The sequence below is a fragment of the Platichthys flesus genome, chromosome 1, assembly GCF_949316205.1.
Source record: "Platichthys flesus chromosome 1, fPlaFle2.1, whole genome shotgun sequence".
Lineage (NCBI taxonomy): Eukaryota > Metazoa > Chordata > Actinopteri > Pleuronectiformes > Pleuronectidae > Platichthys > Platichthys flesus.
Genome location: NC_084945.1, coordinates 4,671,694 through 4,690,977, shown reverse-complemented (window position 1 = coordinate 4,690,977; position 19,284 = coordinate 4,671,694). Strand labels below are relative to the sequence as shown.

Sequence of the window (19,284 nt, the reverse complement as noted above, 5' to 3'; positions counted from 1 at the left end):
CCCCTTGGAAAAGGACAAGTTATTAAGGTTCCAGACTCGTTCCAACAATTAAACTGCTCCTGTGATGCCACAGGCTAATAAATCATAATCTTAATGAAGCTTCTAACACAAGACAAACGCTAAAATAAAAAAAAAAAAACGAATCGCCTCAAGAGTTTGAGGTGATAAGATCTGACCACTGTCTGGGCACTGTAAGTTATTACATCAATTCCTGTCTCTGTCACCTGCTCCACCTCTCGCCTCAGTAATAATATGAAGGATTTGATATTATTATGCAGAAAACCTCCCGTTGTGTTGTGCATGTGTCAAACAGACAAACTCTGGGTAAGACGGCCATAGTTAGAATGGAGGGGGTGGGGTGGGGTGGGGTGGGGGGCCGTCATCCGCACAGGGCCCCGCAAAGGCTGGGACCGCTCCTGTCAGATGATAAAACATAGTGAAAACCTGACCGACACATTCTCGCTGCTGTCCCCGTCACCACCGACTCTGATGACCGCCCCTGCTGCCAGTGTCCCCGCTCGTCGCTTCCCTCCTCTGGGACCGTGAGTATGCGGAACTCCCTGCGGACTGACGGTGCTGTCGAAGGGGATGTTGTGAAGGAGGCAGGTCGGAACTGACCGAAGCAGCGGAGCGGAGAGGCGGACCCACACACATACACACACCTCCCATCAGTCACACCTCTCTCTGCCCGCCGGACACACGGACGCAGCTCGCCCCTCAACCCGACCTCCACACCGTATGCTACACCGCGGGCTTCACGAGAAACGGCCGAATCCAAGACACCCCGCGCGGCCTCTCTCCCTCCGTGACCGAGCAGGACACCCTCCGCCCAGGCCGTCATCAGCAGCTGGCTCCGCAGCGAGCGCTAGCGGCTAACCGGCTAACGCAGCCAGGTGAGGACGCTCTTTCACACCGACACCTGAGCCGCTCATCCCCGCTGGGTTTCATTTCATCATCACCACCACCGCAGAGCCAGCTCCTAACAATCCAACATGTTTTATCCATTTGTGTCGTTTATCCGCCGGGGACGCTAGCGCTAGCAGCTAGGCGGCTAGCTAGCTAATCCACCCGTGGCGTAGTGACAGCGTCGAGCTAGTGGAGCGGGGGTGAGAGGATGGATGTTCGGGGGAAGGGATGTGGAGGACGAGGCCTGGGTCCTCGTCACGGAGCTGGAGACACGGGAGCACGACCTGCAGCTCCAGGCTCAGATCGGTGGGATTCACCGGGAGAAGCTAGCATCGCTTCATCCCAGTTATTAGCCCAGTTACCTCCAGCTCATCGTCTGTAATCTCCATAGGTTGTAGGGGAAATTCCCTCTTAACCTCCACTAGCCTGGTCTCCTGTGGGTGGTTGTTACTGGTTTTGACCTCGCACACTGATCGAAACGGGTTTGTCATTGAGGCCTGATCCATGTTGGGTTGTTTTTACTCAATGTCAAACCTGCAGTAGTGCGAAGTAACTAAGTACATGCACTCTGTTACTGTGAGAGTATTTGTACTTCAACCAGCCTCTGGCTTTCACAGTTGGTACGCGTCAGAGGAGCCAGTATATTTATCTAGAAGATCCCAGTGACCCATTCAGGTTATTTTGGTCCACATAAACAATTTCCACAAGAGATTGGATAGAAAACACTGAAGCGATTTAAGTAACTGAAAATAACCAAAGGAATACAAATGTACTATGGATGGATGGATGGATAGATAGAAGGATGGATAGAAGACTTCATTGCGCCCGAGGGAAATCAAGGCATCCAGTATCAAACAAAAGAGCATAAGAATTATAAAAGGTCAAAATAGGTCCAGAATAAGTTCACTGCAGTGAAATGAAAGTCTCGCCACTACTAAGCACTACAAAGCTGTCACTGTAAAGAAGTATGTGATAATGGAGATATGGACAATACAATATCTTAAGTATAATATTTATATTTGGAGATATAACAATGCGTAGACTGTCAAAGCCATTTTGTCTGGTGATTCCTCCAGGTGTCTCTAAATTGTTGGCATCCATATAATAGAGCTGTTTATCTTGTTGTAATTATCAGGTGGTTTCTTTTTGTGTAACTGCTCCACATCCAAATTATTCCCCAAAGACTAAATGCTTTGATGCCTTGGCTGCTGTCATGGTAATGGAATACTTAATGTGTTTTTTTGTTTTTTTTTTATTATGACTGATTTATGCATGACCACAAATATCCCTGAATCAAAAATAGTCATTCATCATTAGTTTTCATGCACAAGTTTGTATTTGTATTTGATAACTTCAAAACAATGGCCTTCATATTGTATCATAGTATCGTGTTATGACACTGGGATAATGTCACATGACAGGTCACGTACATGTCAGGAATAAATATCACATTTGTGAAGGTGACCCCCAAAAAATACCAGGTGATGTTCCAGCTAATCATCTGTAAATTGTTAATCAGAATCAGAATTATTTTAAATATAAAAACAACAATATAGAACAAAATATATACAAAGTATATACAGTAACAGAGCTTTTAATAACTACTGAGCGTTTTACAACTGCTTAAATATGGTCCTCGTTGATTATCAACACAGAAGGACATGAGGATTGACAAAGGTATCGTTACACGGTTAATTGTTAAATACCCGACTTGTATGTGAATGTCTTCCTGTGCTAAACGCTGAGCTCAGGCCCCTACCTGTTTCTCATGAGAAAGTACCAGCTCGACATGACAGCTTGAGTCATAGCACCCGGCCCCGAACGCAACCTGTCACCACATTCTGCTGTTACTGTTATGACACGAGTGACACGTGTACAAAGAGGAATGCAACGCAGAATCAAACACATGCACTCATGTTCATACAGACTCATATATAAACATGGACGATGCAAAGTCTTGATACGAATGCTGGCATCTTGCGCCAAGAGAGTCTGAACGAGTGTGATGAGATTTTTTTTAAGTTTGTCTCACGTCCCACTCACCTACAGTGAGGAGGTTTATGACATATTCCATAGCCGGCCACCAGGGGGCGATTTAGACACTTTCGGCTTCACTTTAAAAGGAGCTGTCGTATCATGCATCTTATTGTAAAGTCTGTGAGACAAACACACAACATACCACTACATGTGACTAATACAACCAAGATGGGTTCAGAGCCCGGACGACGTCTTTAAAACATCGTACATAATAAGAGAAGTGTGAGGGGGGGGGGGGGGGGGGGGGGCTAAAGAGGTCTAGGCTGTAATTTTGTGCTAACCAGTTTTATTGACAGGGTAATAAATCAGTTCTTAAATTTGTTCAGGCGTGTAATAAACAAACCCGGCTTTGGTAATCTAAATCTCATAGTGAGTGCGCAGCGATCAATACTTTATTATTAATCTACACTTCATCTCTCTCTCTCTCTCTCTCTCTCTCTCTCTCTCTCTCTCTCTCTCTCTCTCTCTCTCTCTCTCTCTCTCTCGTTTGTGCTTCGTCACTCGGCTCAAAACAAATCCAACAGTCTCCTTCGCTAGGTACTGTCGGTCGCTGTGACTGGCAGGAAGCACTGTGAATCATATCCATTCCCCCCCCCCCCCCCAGCACTTACATAACCAGCGAGAGCGCAGATTCATGTGTCGTGTTCACCTGCATCATTATCTCCCCTTTTCAAGATAACACACTGTTGTTGTGGTTCTTTTTTCTCGTGTTTTTTGTTTTAAAATAGAGAGAGAGAGAAACAAAGGTCAATACAAAGCTCGCTCACTCAATACAGCCGGTGAAGTGGTGAAGTCCTTCCATCCTCATCTAAAAGTAATGATGTGATCCTTGCTTCAGAAAATGGCCATTTTGGCATCGCACCAGGAGGCAGATGAGTATCCAGACCTGAGATAAAGAGGTTTTGAATGTGCGTTCTCTGCAATATGTCGTGATTACTTCCTGTAATTAACCCATTTCTGTGAGTGAGGATGAACTGTCTACACCTCCAACTCCTTCAACGTGCTCAGTAGTATTCAGAAATACTGTTAAATAGAATATTCCCACACGGGGGTTATGTGCTCCGACTAGCTGCTTGGTGCAGATATCCTCGTTAATGTTAAGTGACAGTTTACTGTGGCCTTCTTGTTCATTAACATGCAAAGAGCAGCAGGAGACTGTCAGGCTCGGGGAGCACTTGAATAATTTTTCCAAGTGTGATGAGCGGGTGACATTAAGCTCCCTCAGAACAACTTGTTTCACTGTGTGGTGCCGTGTGCCACATCTTCAAATACTGTCGGCCTGTGCACTCTTGAGTTTTCACTGCCGTCGGTCTCGCTGTCTGTCTGTCTGATGGCAGGACTATTCAAATATTGCTGAACCAATTTCCCTGAAATGCTGTGGAGGGATGGGTCATGACCTGAGAAAGAATCGGTAACATTGTGGCCCGGATGCTTGAGAGCCTCACTTAGATTGTGTCCTATTAAGGCTATATTGTCAAAAATACATCTCGACCCTATCGAGTATGGACCAGCTTTGTTTTCTTCTTCTGTCAAAATGAGTCTTGCTGACTTTTAGTCCGTGTCAATACTCAAAAGTGGAGCTATTAGACATAATTATACCCATAATGCATCTGAAGCACCACATGCTGTGGCTGTCGGGGGGGTTAGAGGAAGCTTGTGTCAGGACGTGTGACTGAAGTCTCCCTCTCGCCACCTAAACACAAACACCACTGTCATTTCCCTTGTTGCCTTTGAGGGTTTTCTGTTTGTGTTACATAGTCGGGCTGCTTTAAGATGCGCCCATGTGACATTGATAGGGTTTTTGGAAACGTGACTCAGTGATGGTGCAGCCGACATGACCGTATCAGGTTGACGTTTCTAAAAAGCTGCAGTAACAACATCCTGTCTGGATAATTTCAAATGTTAATAGTTGTTTATTTCACCTGTTTTTAAATGTTTTAATCTCAAGATAATTATGAGGCCTTTTAAATATTTCTTTTTTTAATGGGTTGTGGCCCATTATTTTTTTTTATTTAATAAATTCAAAAGAAAATACAATTTTTAAGCTTGAAGCCACAGCGGACTTACCTGATTATTTAAAATGTCAAAAGAGATGATACTCAGTTTTTTCTCTTGTGTGTGTTAGAGGAGGGGGGGGGGGGTGGTTTCAACACTGTGACGCCTCGTCCTGTATAAACGGTGCAGTGTGATCCCCGCCCACGCCCAGGCTCCTTTCAGTTGGAACGCATTCCACCTACTTGGTAAATTACTGATCCTTTAGCTTATCAGTTGAGGGATAACAGCCCTTAAGAGACAGTGGAAAGCTGCGTTGGTGTTTGTGTTTCAGGGTGGAGTTTCTGAAGCTCAGGCTCATGTTGCACCATGTTGACCCTAGCACTGTCGCTTCATCTCCAAACATCTGTTCCAGTTGCTGAAGAAAGCTCACACTCCGAGATATATGTTTTAACACCTCAAGCTTCCCTCTGACAGATATAATAATGTGTATGTAACACCATATGATATAATAGAATATGTACAGTACAATAGAATCTACTCATACGCATGCGTTTTGGTTTTTTATTCGTCCCTCGGAACCAAAGAGCCACAGCTTTTTAGTAGAGCCGCCATTTTGCAGCAATGTTTAACAGTCATGCTGAGTGAAATCTGTCGTGGACCCGACAGCGACTCGATGCTGGTTGTGTGTGTCCCTGCTGGTGTGAAACACAGTGGGGTTAACAGCAGGTAACTAACAGGCATCAACAAAGCAGATGGTTTCTTATCATCTTGACCTATGACCTCCGTTTTCGGGGCAGTGTACGTCAGTAACACAACATCACATTATTGCACCACAAAGCACAACATGACATCTCAGTGGGAATGATTAAATGTCATTGTAGAGTTGAGCCCATCATACCCCCCCCCCCTCCTGGTTTGTTAGTTTTTGAATGGAGTTGTTAATGCATCCTCATCACCTCCACGAGAGTACTTCTACTACAAGAGGACTTCAATTGGGGGGGTTTATTATACTTTCTCTCTCTAGTGTGTTTTTTAGGTTTTTGTTGTGTATATCAATGTTCTGCTTGAGAGCTAAAAAAGCCCGAAGTCAACAGCAACAGTCCCCCCCACAGAAAACAGTGCTGCTCCTGAAACAGCTTGTGTGTGGTCGGGCTGTTACTGCCGTGGTGTTTTTTGTGATGTCACGTGACCCACATTTGCATGAGATACGCAACTAACGCAGCCAGGTAGAGGGAGGACAGACGCTCGGCTGTGTGCACGCTGGAGGCAGTCGACCGATCGCTCTTCACCAGATTGAGTGTGTTTTGGTAATCGAAGGTGTTGATGATGCTTTGTTCCCGTCTCATGTTTGCAGTCGAACATCTCAAGGACTTGCTGGTTTCATATTGAGTGAAGCCAGGCAACCAACACCCCCCCCCCCCCCCCTCTTATCATCATCATCCACCCTTTATGTAAATGTTTGGCTCAAGAACTAAGCAGGTCAATGAATTGATGTGAAATTCAGTGTTGCCAAGTTTATGGAGGAATAAATGGAATCTGACTATTGATGTTGAGAACTGATTCTTCTTCAGAACGACCATGTGAACAGCAGAGCAGCGGCTGGAAGAGGGTCAGAAAAAAAAAAAACATGTAATCGGCACCTGACCCTAGTTTATTTTTATTTTTTATTTATCTCATAATTCAACCGTCGTCTCAGTTTCATCATATGCTGCAGGAGCGTGGCGTTATGCGGATTCCCCTGATAGGCATTGTATCCAGAATCGAACACGAGGTGCATAAAGTTACTGTTAAGAGATCTGTTTGAGGTGATATGAAAGACGAGCTTTGTCAGAAACGCAGAGATGGAAACTGGAGAGGGCAGAGAAATGACTTGTTCACTTGCCAGAGGAGTAACTGACCAAAAAAGATCTCAAACGTAGATCTGAATTTTATTTCTAGCTATAGCCTGCTTGGTAATTTAAACAACAGTTAACCAAAAATATATTAAAGCTTTATAAAGATGAATTGAAACAACGAATTTGTCCAAATTACAAAGCTTAGAAATTCACATCCAGATGAAGTTGTGGCTTATTGTTGTGAATCATACATGAAATATAATTTGCAGAGAAAACAGAGGGCTTTGTGTGCTCCGATCAGAGCTGGTGCTTTGCCACCGGCAGCTGACGTACGCAGAAGTAAAAGACATTTCTCATTCCTGACGGCCAACAAGTGTGTGTGCTTTTGTGATCTCAGGGTTATTTGAGGATAAATCCCATTTTGTAATTCTTTGACGGACCAAAGGAAATTTGTGTTTGACAAGATCAAGTAGAAGAAACCAGATTTGTTTTGGTTTTTAATGCGAAAAAACGTTGGCTTTTTAATGACCAGACTTGTTTTGGCAAGAGACACAGCAGATGCTTGGCAGCGTAGACGGAGGACTGAGGACATTGCTTCAATTACAATAATTCAATTACACGGTTTTGTTTTTTGTGTCTCGGTTTGTTTGTTGCATGGTTTTGTTTATTAGCAGGATTACGCAAAAACTACTGAGTGGATTTCCGACAAACTCAGTGGAAGAATAGGGCATCGGATCAGGAAAATGGGACATTGCCAAGAATTCGATTTCACTTGGTTCAACATTATGAGATGGGATTTTTTTTCTTTTTACACTTTCACCAAAGTCAACAGGCTCCTGGTGGAGCTGCTGCTTGTGCTTCACTCACCTGTCAGTCACAGGCCTGTAAAGACCACCACTACAAGTAGAGAGGGGTTGTTGCTTGTTTCACCACTAAGGCCCCTAAGCTGCTTATTATATCAGTGAGCCTCTAATGAAAAAACCTTATCCCCCCCACAAAAACAAGCAGCTGAAATAACGGTCCAAACAGAATCTTAAAACATTCACAGCAAGTTTAATAAGAACAAACCGTGCATTTAGTTAGAGCTATCTTTTATTAGTTCAGTTGATGAGCGGTGTTTCATAACATGAAAACTCTGTCATGTCCCCTTGATCCACATTTTTCCGCGAATCACAAACTCACAAATCACAAAATCCTTTAGTGCGGCTTCATTTTATCTTGTTGCTGATCTGACATTGGTTGTTATTAAAATACAACGGTGGCCATGAAGGGTTATTTAATATTTTCAACAACCATGGACCGCCCAACATCACAATTTCTCCAACTGAAGAATCTCTTTTATAAAAGTGATTTTTTGTTTTTGTTTGATTGCAATTGTATAAGTAGAGATTTCTGACTTCAGTAGACTTGTGTTTTACGTGAGGTCAAACTGAGCTAATGTGTTTTCTTCTTCTCTGTGTGTCACAGGTCTGACTAAGTCGTTTCTTTGGATCAACATAATGACGAGGGAGTCGCAGCGGTTCAACTATACGCTTCAACTTTCCCAGTTGTGATGGAGACACAACACTGACTCAAGACAGAACACATATCCTGGATGCCCTGACAAACAGGACGGGTTCAATCCAAGATGGAGAAAAAGAAAATGTGCCCTCGCCTGCTCGACTACTTGGTCGTAGTTGGAGCAAGGTAAGAACTTAATCTGACTTTAAGTAGTAGTTTTGGTTTAAAGTTATCCTAAGCTTAGACACAAGGGTGGTGCTGAATGTTGCTTTGAAAACTTAAGTTAAGTGATGTCAGCTGAGGAAATATCTGTCAGGTTGTAGAGACGCATCGTCTTTACTGTTTGAAAGTTTCGTGAAATTCCATTTATTAGTATAATAATTAAGCATAATCCTGCCTACAAACAATCAAATAAACAAACAGGGGTGAAAACATAACCTCCTTGGCAGAGGCAATAATTATATTTATTTAGCTATTTTCAAAATATAGTTTAAAACAAAAGAGTTATCGGTAAAGACGAGATGCTGCTTTGAGTGATTGTAGACATTTCTAAGATGAACTGCAAGACAATCTCTTGATCTACTTCTTCTTATTGCACACTATGTGAAATCTGATTCCGGCTGTGCTCCTGGCGCGCAGCCCCCCCCCCCCCGAAGCTACAGAGCTGATCAAATCAGGTTTATTAATGCTAAACATATCAGATGTCCAAATCAAATAAACCACAACCACTGCTGTCCACAAACAAACTGCTACCAAGTGTTTAAGCTCTAGGAGATGGCCTTAAACACCCTCCCCCCCACCGCCCCCTGTGGTCGTTCTGTCTCTTGTATAGTAATTCTTTGTTTAGCTACATATTTATTAACCTGTCAGTTCTAAATTAAACTATTTCGTTCTTTTCTCCCCGGAGGCATCCTGGAGAGTATCATGTGTTGTTGTTCCTGAGACGAGGTGGTGCCGTGAGCCTCGAGTCCTGGTCATGAGGATTTTAGAATTCATTAGTTGCTCTTTTTATGTATTTATCTCGGGGGCTGTATTGTTGCCTGCAGGCCAGAAGTTCCTCCACCGATGTGTTAACACGCTCAGGTTTTTGCTTTTGAGTCATATAAACACTATTCCTTTAGCAAACAGTCCAGGGTGCTAGTGTTTTTTAAGTTAGCCACCGAGAAGCTCTGCTATAACTTTTATGGATTTTAAGCGATGTGCTTCAGGGGCAGTTTCAGAGTTATTATGGGGTGAGATGCATGTAATTTGTGAACTTTCCCTGATTAGATTTTTTTCAAATCAGTTCTTGGATTTTAAAAGCTAAATATAGTTAAGAAATTGCTTTTGTAACCACCAGATTTCTGTCAGGACTTTGTTTAGACGTTGCGTTTTTACTATGAAGTGATCAAACACTTGATTCCTCTTTTATAAAATACTTCTCATGAGTTGATGTCCGTTTCAAATTCAATTTAAAACTATGAGGGAAAACAGATTACATCATAGGTGAGTTATGAAATGCCCAAAGCAGACTGAGTTATTCAACCACCTAGAGCTAATGATGGGTACATAAATAATAGAGAATGGCTCACAGTAGAGCACTTACTTTAGTCACGATCCAGATTTATTGTTGGCTCTGCTCCTAACTGCACCACTCAAAATCCCAGAGGATCCAAGTTAAAGAAAGTGAAATAAAATTCCTGAAGTTTTAATAATTCTATCTTGGCCCATGTCCCATCATTCCACCAAGTCTCGTGGAAATCTGTGCATAAGTTTTTGCGTAATCGTGCAGACAACAAAAACTACCCACAAATAAACAAATGGACAGAGATGAAGAGCTCATACCTCCTCCAAGGCCAATGCCCCATTTCAGCAGTGGTTCCCATTAATTATCAAGACTGTGGCAGCCTGTCAAATTTCCTAATGAACCAAAAAACACTTCACATAATCAATCCCTGACTTGATGCATTGCATAGCTGTGTGCAGCATCGTTTCCAGAGCACTCGATCATGCTACTGTCCATAAAGTTTTTGCTGTCCTTGCAGACAATCTGCCATACTGTAGTTGTTCAATGAGGGGAGATCTGGTGTATGTTGCTTCTCTAAAAACTTAACAAATGTTTTTCTGTCCCCCCCCCCCCTCCAGGCAACCTAGCAGTGACAGTGTGGCCCAGACACCTCAGCTCCTTCGCCGCTACCCGCTGGAGGACCACCCTGACTTCCCACTCCCACCAGATGTGGTGTTCTTCTGCCAACCGGAGGGCTGCCTTAGCATCCGGCAGCGCAGGGTTAGCCTCCGTGACGACTCCTCGTTTGTTTTCACTCTTACCGACAAAGACTCAGGAACCACCCGCTATGGAATCTGCATCAACTTCTACCGCTCTTTTCAGCGAGGGCATCACCGCGCCCGTGGGGACAAGGGCAGCCACTCAGACACAGCCGCACAGGCAGCAGACACCGCTAGTGAAGGGTCTGATGGAAGTGTCGGAGGCTCATCCTCCGGGTTAGCTCCACCTCATAATGCTGAGTCCGGAGCTCCGCCGGCCTCCGGAGAAGAAGGCAGAAAACCGGGTACCGAGCAAAATGCCAGCAAATCCCCACAGCACAGACGAAGCGCTGCTAAGATGGCGGCCAGGAACCGCAACAGCACGCTGACCTCGCTGTGCATCCTCAGCCACTACCCATTCTTCTCCACCTTCAGGGAATGCCTATATATTCTGAAGAGGCTGGTGGACTGCTGCAGTCAGAGGCTTACGCAGCGGGCTGGGCTCCCTCGTGCCACCCAGAGGTGAGGGTTTACTCAAGTGTCACTTAGCAAATCTTCCACTAGCTCGGTTTCCAGCTCATGTATAATTTCCTCCTTGTCATACAGTTTAAACAAATACCAAACTTCTAATAGTTAATTGCTAAGAAAATGCACATGCATGCTTGTCAGAGGATTAATGCTTATTAGTCTTGACCACATATGAACTTCTTTCTTGTGCCTTAAGTCTTTACTTTGATAACAAGACCTCATAAATTCACATGCTAATTGATTAAAATCAAATAAAAAGATGTATAGCCCATATTCACAAATCACAATTGGCCTCATAGGGTTTAACAATCTCTACAAGAGGAGACATCCTCTTTCCTTAATGCAGAGCCAGGGTGTGGAAAAACTTTAAATAAATAACAATAGGCCATTAAACAATTTTATTTCAATGTTTTATTTCATGTACATAAACACCTGTTAAAAGAATGAATAGTGATAGGGATATTTGCTTACCCAATATTAGGCAAAACAAACTGTCCACTACATTATATAAGTACATTTGGCTATTATTCCTTACTTTTATCAAATCTTAACTTGAATTTAAGAATACACATTTTTTATGTAAAATGTAAACATAAATGCACATATTTTTATATTGTTTATCCTGTAAAATAAAAGATTTCACATCGGAAAACATAAATTCTGATACTGATAATCTCATATCACCTGATTTTGCTCTGCCAACAAATAAGTCAGTCGCTAGCTAAAGCCAATAATTGTCTTCATAACCCGTTAGCTATTAAGTGCATTCATTCATTCATTACAAACAAAAGAGCTGTATCCGTTATTTAAAATCATTGTTTGCTGTAATTCAGCATTTTTTTTGGTTCTAGAAAAGTTCACAAAAGGAGACGACTAAATTAAAATGTGTTGTTTCAAAGTTATGTCTGCCGCTGCTGGTCGTCCACCTTTTATGTTTGTGTTTCAGAATTAGTACAGAAGCCTTTGTGCAGCTCTGCAGGCCATCTGCAGCTCGTCATGTTTTCACAGCTCGCTCTACACTCCACCTCCATGATAAATAACCAAAGTGTTCACAGTGCGTCTCATCAGATTGTTTTGAGAAATTTGCGTTACGGGCAAATATTATTTCAGCCAGTGTCACGGGTTTGGCTGGAGACAGTTTTTAAAGGTTAGATGCTATTACTGTGAAGGTGTGTTGATCCTTGTGCTCTATAAATAATGTATTGTAATAATAAGTTATTACACAGAGTAAGAAAACCTTGGAGCTGCATGGTATACTGCGACATGGAGAACTGGCATTTCACTTTGTTAGACTTCAGGCAAAGAATTGCTCATGTGTTAAAATGGCCGATGATTCATATTTTATTAAAGCGGCAGAAATGAAGCAGTTAAAAAAACAAAACAACAACAACAGCGTTTGGTTATGACTTGGTGATGCAGCAGTTTGCAGTGCTCGGTGGGTTTCTCAGTTGCCATGGGTGACTCAATAGGTTGCAGCATTGGAGTGACAAAGTGATAATTAGGCTGTCACTTAACACTGGCTCCGGCCCAGTGTGATTGCTGGTTTTCACCCACACTGGTGACCGTGTTCTCTCCTCGGTCGTGTATTTATAGGTGTCACAACCAGTGCAGCTTTCTCCTCATCATCACTTACAGTAATTGAGTGTCTAATGCACAGCTCATCTCGGACCATCACTGTATTTGTCTCTGGTAAAATGCTGCTGTGGATCCACATGTCTCATTTATCTGACAGCCTCGGAAAAAAAAGCCATTCTATCCAGCGGCTGAAGCGACCTGAGAATCCTTTTCACCCAGACGTGGTTGGCTGAAATGCGGTGTGTCGATGATGGAGAGAGGGAGGCAGGCCATTGCATAATGGCTGCAGGCGCGTTGTGCTATGGCGGCTCTGACAGATTGAGGTCTGTGGCTGCCTCTGGGTAGCAGCTGCAGTCGGTGGGAGGGCTCCGACGACCTAATGATTTATCTCCCACTTTGCCACGCGTGCAGAGAGCATACACTTGAGAAAGGGTTTAATGACACCATGTGTGTGCAGAGTGGAGGGTTTACACATCAATACTTTGCAATTCACAATTGCTTAAGAGCCTCTCCTGTGTTTCAGTCTCATTTGCTCATCGCATTAGTGATTTCAGCGGGTGTTTGTTCAGGCCCCGTGGTCGCCTCAGTTTTTAACCCTAACATCACTGTCGAGTGCATGTTTTAGAAAATACAATATTATAGAACCATGTAAAAAATGTGTCTGTGGATTATGTGATAAACTGAACGAGCAATGCAGAAACATCACATTGAAGTTAGGGGTAAACCTGTTGCTCTATTGGAAACTATTCAATTTCTCCTTGAACTTAATCTGAACAAATGTAAAACAACCCTGACATATGCACTGAGCTAATTTATTTTTTCCCATTTTCTTCCACTTTCAGGGACACCATGTGGCGGGTGTTCACTGGGGCGCTGACGGTGGAAGAGAAAGGCAGCCAGCTGCTGGCCGACTTGCGGGAGATTGAATCCTGGATGTACCGGTTGCTGCGTTCACCAGTCCCCGTGCCCGGTCAGAGACGTGTGGACGTGGAAGTGTTGCCCCATGAACTCAAACGGCCGTTCAACTTCGCCCTTCCTGACAACTCCCGCTTCTCAATGGTCGACTTCCCCCTGCACCTGCCCCTGGAGCTGCTGGGGGTGGACGCCTGTCTTCAGGTCCTCAGCTGCATTCTGCTAGAGCACAAGGTAGGGACATGCACAGTGGGGACTTCAGGATGCTAACACCCGCTAATCAATTGTCACTCAGGTCCATCTTTGCTTTCTGCACCAATGAGATGAGATGTGTGAGTGGCTTCAAACTGCCACCATATCCCCTGTGGCATTTTATTAAAGACCAGACTGAATGCTCCAAGGAGAAAGGATAAGCAGAGCTATATTTATTCATACCGACCTCCTTAGAAATGTCCTGACTGTACTTCATCAGACATTTTCTGTTAGACGGAGGCTCGCTGAAGCAATTTGATAGCAGTTTGGAAAAGGATTATGGGTAAATAGAAGACTGAGTACACAGAGTAACGGAAAGGAGAGACTTAATTTCTGTCTGTCCTCTCTCCAACCCTGGAGGCTTTCGTAGGGACGCTATAGGAATCTTTTGTTTTTATTAAGTGGTGTTGTGTTGCTTTACACTGACACTGATGCAAAGGCTCATTTTCAACCAATCAAATCTAAGCTTCACAGCCTCAGTCACACTGTGGAGAGACAACTGTGTTGGAGAGATACTGGTTGTTTCTCTGCCTTTCTGTCACTTAGGCATTTCTCAAATATGAAGCCCATTTGTGCCACCCTCAATTCCTACAACGTCATTATGATTTATATTTTTTTGGGCTGTCGCTCTTTTATCATTTTCCATTTTTAGTCTACGATTTGCTGAAGAAAGAAGATGAAAAGCCTGAAAAGCAAGAGAGTATCATTCAGTGTTTCAGCCTAATTGTCCGATGAGGAGTCACTGGTTGGTTTCAGTGCTGTTTGCAGCTTCTGCACCTCTCTCCTCCCTCTCCTCCCTACACTCGACCATCTGTTTGAAACTCTGCCATTTTGTATTCATCCATTTTCTTTTATCTGAAGATAAATTCAATGCATCATTAGATTCAGGCAGCCTGAACTAAGTGCTACCGAGACGCTGTCTGAGTTTTTTTATTTTTTACTTCCAAGCACTTCATGCTGCAGATATAAGTTTCTCATAAAAGCTCAGTTTTGAATATTGCTGTAATGAGTCCAACGTCAAATGGTTGTTCACATCTTAACATTACACAAGTAATAGGAGGTATTGATAAACCATCATAATGGAATTAAGCAACAGAAGAAGCCGTCAAGAGTGTTTAGTGTGTCTGCTCATTTAAATATAAAGGAAACTGGCCAGTGAACACCCAAAGATTGTATTGAAACACAGTAGAATATAGATAATAATATAATAACGCCCATTTTTGTATTTTTTTTCCCTCAGGTCATTCTTCAATCCAGAGATTACAATGCTTTATCAATGAGTGTTATGGCCTTTGTGGCCATGATTTACCCTCTGGAGTACATGTTCCCTGTCATCCCTCTACTGCCAACATGTATGGCCTCAGCTGAACAGGTAAAGATATATTTCAATCAAGCAGATGTTTTATGCTTTATAATTGTATTTATTGCTGTTTTAATTGCATATGCTGTTTGTGGTTGTCACCTCGAGCTGTGACTGACTGGTGTGTTTACTCCTCTCCTCAGCTCCTTCTTGCCCCCACTCCCTACATTATTGGCGTACCTGCCAGCTTCTTCCTCTACAAAGCAGATTTCAAAATCCCGGATGATGTGTGGCTTGTGGACCTTGACAGCAGCAAGGTCGGTACATCAACATTAGTTTCCTCTCCTCCTTCTGATCTCATTGTGTCTGTTTTCACCATGTCCAGGGGGAAGCGGACAGATAATGTCTAATTAACCTACTCCTGGAGGGACATTTTCCAGAATTGATTTAAAGAGGACTTTTTGTTTGCCGGCAGGTTGTTGCACCCACCAATGCAGAGCTGCTACCACCTCTTCCAGAGCCGGAAGCATGCGAGCTTAAGAAACATCTGAAACAGGTACCGCAAATCAAATTCCTCTTAGATTCTGTGTGACCTTTCTCTGATTCTTTTACACGATGGCTGTCGGCACAAAAACCAGTCAAACTAGCACATATCAGCATTTTGCGGAGCGGCTCTAGAACTCAGGGACTCATGTGGAGCCACCGTCTGCTGCATCTTCCTGTGACCTTTGATTAAAGTCTTATAGAAGCATAAAACTTCTCTTTCAGCAGTGAGAAGAGTAGTGATTTCCTTCCTCAACAGAGTTGTATGTGTTTAACATGTGTGTGGCAGCATTTGAAAAGGGTTTTGTTGTGCACTAACATGAACAAATGTTTGTTTTTTTGTCCTGTTCTCTCTGCATGCTCTAGCTCTTGGAGGTAAAAGCAGATGTTAGGACCCTGCTCCCCAAGCAAAAACCTTTAGAAACACTTGTAGATACTAACTTACCCCTGTAACCTCATTGTCTAAAGGGACCTATTATGCTTTTCTTTATTTCCTGTCAGAAATATATACGACAAACATTTTTTACTAGCAATGTTATCTTTTGGTATTTGCTAACAGCAGACATTGTGCATTTCTGAAAAACATTTTACTCACAGATTGTCATTGACAGTCTGAATCCACAGTTGTGTTGAAAATTAAGTCGGTAAGCAGCGTAATATGATTCAAGTAGAAGAATCCTGCTGTCATCTTTAATTGCCCTGGATGTTAGTGCTGCCCACTCACGATCGAATTCAGGATCAATCATGTTCAGAGTAGCTGTTTCAAATCAATTATTTTCCTGTTAATTAGCTTTGGTTATTAAGTCCTTTAAAATACCAGGTGGTGCTCTGGAAAGCAGGCTTCTTAAGGAGGCTTCTTAAGGAGGCCTGAGCTAAAACAGCTGGTTTGAGGATGAGCTGACGGGCGGCCTAACAGGGAGTTCGGGATAAATAAGGATTTATTTGAAAAAGCATAATCAGGTCCCTTTAATAAAGCATCTGGTTCTGATTCATGGAAAGACCTTTTCATATGTCTAACATGTGAGTGATACCAACACCCTCTCATACAAAGTCCCTTCACCCCTTTGCCGATAGGGAAACAAGTGATCATTCAGTTTGCATATTGTCTGTGGGCTGTTGATCGTCAGTTAGATTACCATGTACCCAGGCATTGTTATTCCACTGCAGTTCTAAAACCAAAGCTAATATTATAATCCTTATAATCCTTATAATAAATTTACTTTTAATCATCAATTTAAATGATGCAGGGGCACAATTTAAGCATCATAATTCCCAGTAACATAATTCAGTTGTTTTACAGATCCCTCCCTAAAGCTTCACAAGCAATGTAGTCATCACCCTGAAACTGTTTTTATCCGTAAACTCTTAACTTTTATTTGACCTTTCCTTGTGTGTTTGTTCAAACTTAACTGCATGTCTTCTGAAAGTTTCAAAAAAAGTTTTTTAAGTGAGAATCGTGTGCACATAGTGATTCATTTTGTGTAACTTGCCTTGAATCAGAGCCGGTTCATTAGCTGTGTGTGGTTAGCAGCTCTCTCCCCGTGTGCGGATGTGTGACTGCGAGGCTGGTGTGTAGGAGTGTGCAAAGCCTCAGTTTAGCAGTTGTATATTTGGAAACAAGCTCACAATATTGATTATCTGTGAATGGAGAAAATGTCGCTGAAGATGGTTGAGGTGATTATCAGATTGTGATGCCAAAGCAGAACACTGCTGATTTGACAGCCACTTTAAAAAATACTTGCACCAGTTAGTGAGACATTTATTTACTTTTGGTTTGGTTGTATTATTATTTTTCCCGCTCACCCAACATTTTTCTATCTGAATTATCAGTTACAATTAAGCCTTTTTTATTTTTTGCTCAAGGTACTTTAGTCGTGCAAGTATTTTTTATTCTCTGTGTCTGAAAAGATCTGCTGTTTTTGTTTCTTGTCATCACCACTCCATTGTGACCACTGGTTGGTTCCAGTTGGTCTCCATGGATGGTCTTCATGTGTCCTGTAGTGGCCGGACTCTCTGGGTGAAGTCTGGTTTTTTTGGTCACCTGTCTGTGTCTCTCACTGTCTGTCACGTTAAACATTAAAACCAAACATTTCTCCTTTCCTCACATTCATTTCTCTCTTTCTCTCTTGATCTCACTCTCTCAGACAGTTCTCTCTCTTCCCTGTCGGACACTCTCTCTCTCTTTCCTGGCTGTCCATCATCTTTTCAAAAGCAAATACGGATTTACCTTTTCTTATCTCCTTTCTTCAGTGAATTGTAGACAAAATGGAAAAATGGTAAAAACAGCAACAGCAAAAAAGAAATTCCATTATGGATTTTTTTTTTCTCGCAAAGCTATATCTATTTGATTCGGGTTTGCTTTTTTGCTGTCAGAAAAATGAAAGGGAGTGCTGTTGAAAGGAGATAAAGAAAAGAAAGGGAAAGCGCCACAGTTGTGACTCTTCCGTCATGTGCTGTTCCAGTGTCAGTCACGAAGTTGTCATCCCAGGCCTTCATGTGATTCTCCTCGCATCTCTCTTATCCCCTTCCTAGTGTCTGGTTAGGTTGACCGTGATCACCCAAAAGCAGATCTTCTCCTCTGAAAATAAGGTTACTTATTTCTCCTCCTGTGGAATGTGTAATGCCCCTGCACGGATATTATTCTCTCTCTCTCTCTCTCTCTCACACATTGTTTTTGCTTGTCACTACTACTTGTCTCCTCCTCAAGACTTGAATAAAATGCATTAAAAGCGTCGCAGAATGTTTCGGACCAGTCCTCTCGATACACTGCTTAGCTCTGGCTTGCGCATGACTGAATGTGCGTGCATCTATCTTGGCATCAGTGAGTGTTCTCGTAACCAAAGCAAGATACGATGAAGCTAATCACTCTGACAAAGTTAACATTCATCCAGACCCCAGCAATTAAATGTTTCATTATGCTAAGCTAAACATTGACACTTGAGTCTGCAGCAGTTCCCTCAAAGCAAAACCATGCATAGTGACTTACCTCCCTTGTGCTCTCCCTCTCCAAAATGACACACCCACTACAGGCATCAATATGCATAAAACTGATCCTTCAGCAGCTTTATATAACAAGTCAAATTGGAGAAAACTTATAGTTTGGACCATATAGATAATTATCCTCTTCCTTTTAAACCTTGCAATTACTGGGATTACCATTCAGATAAATTTAAAAAAGTTGAATAATCCTCTAATATCATCCCATGAATCATAATCTCCATATTTAACCCCCTACAGTTTTGCAATCGGATACTTTGGTCCCAATTGTTTCCCCAAATTATCATATATTGTCCCATTAATTGTAAAGTAAATGTTGATGCCAAACGTGGGGGTGCTCCATCGCAGTGCTGTGTGTGTTTTTTTTTTGTTTATAAATCCACTGCTGCGTTTGTAACTAGTGTCACCGCTACTTGTCGTAGGCCTTGGCCAGTATGAGTTTGAACACCCAGCCCATTCTGAACCTGGAGAAGTTCCAGGAGGGCCAGGAGATGCCTCTGCTCCCACCGGGACGGGACAAAGCCTCACCGTCCTCCACAGAGTTCAACCCTCTGATTTACGGCAATGACGTTGATTCAGTGGATGTCGCCACCAGGTGAGTCCTCGCTGTCTCTTTCAAGGGACTGTCTGTCTGCTTGGGGAGTCAAGGAATATTAAACT

General features: G+C 42.8%; 1 protein-coding gene across 24 annotated transcripts in view; it reads left to right on the top strand.

Moving 5' to 3' along the window:
• The first annotated feature begins 373 nt into the window (after positions 1-373).
• madd (MAP-kinase activating death domain) overlaps positions 374-19,284 on the top strand; it is a 45,399-nt gene continuing 26,488 nt past the window's right edge. For 5 of the 24 annotated variants that reach the window (XM_062395415.1, XM_062396126.1, XM_062395581.1 and 2 more), the window contains exons 1-9: positions 376-893; positions 8,241-8,459; positions 10,398-11,039; positions 13,463-13,766; positions 15,025-15,156; positions 15,288-15,401; positions 15,560-15,640; positions 18,160-18,216; positions 19,047-19,219. In XM_062395415.1, the coding sequence (XP_062251399.1) occupies positions 8,401-8,459; positions 10,398-11,039; positions 13,463-13,766; positions 15,025-15,156; positions 15,288-15,401; positions 15,560-15,640; positions 18,160-18,216; positions 19,047-19,219 (1,562 nt within the window). In that variant the 5' untranslated portion in view covers positions 376-893; positions 8,241-8,400. Of the gene's footprint in view, positions 894-8,240; positions 8,460-10,397; positions 11,040-13,462; positions 13,767-15,024; positions 15,157-15,287; positions 15,402-15,559; positions 15,641-18,159; positions 18,217-19,046; positions 19,220-19,284 lie in introns of all 24 variants that reach the window. The other 19 variants (XM_062396040.1, XM_062395496.1, XM_062395959.1 and 16 more) reach the window with 7 other exon arrangements.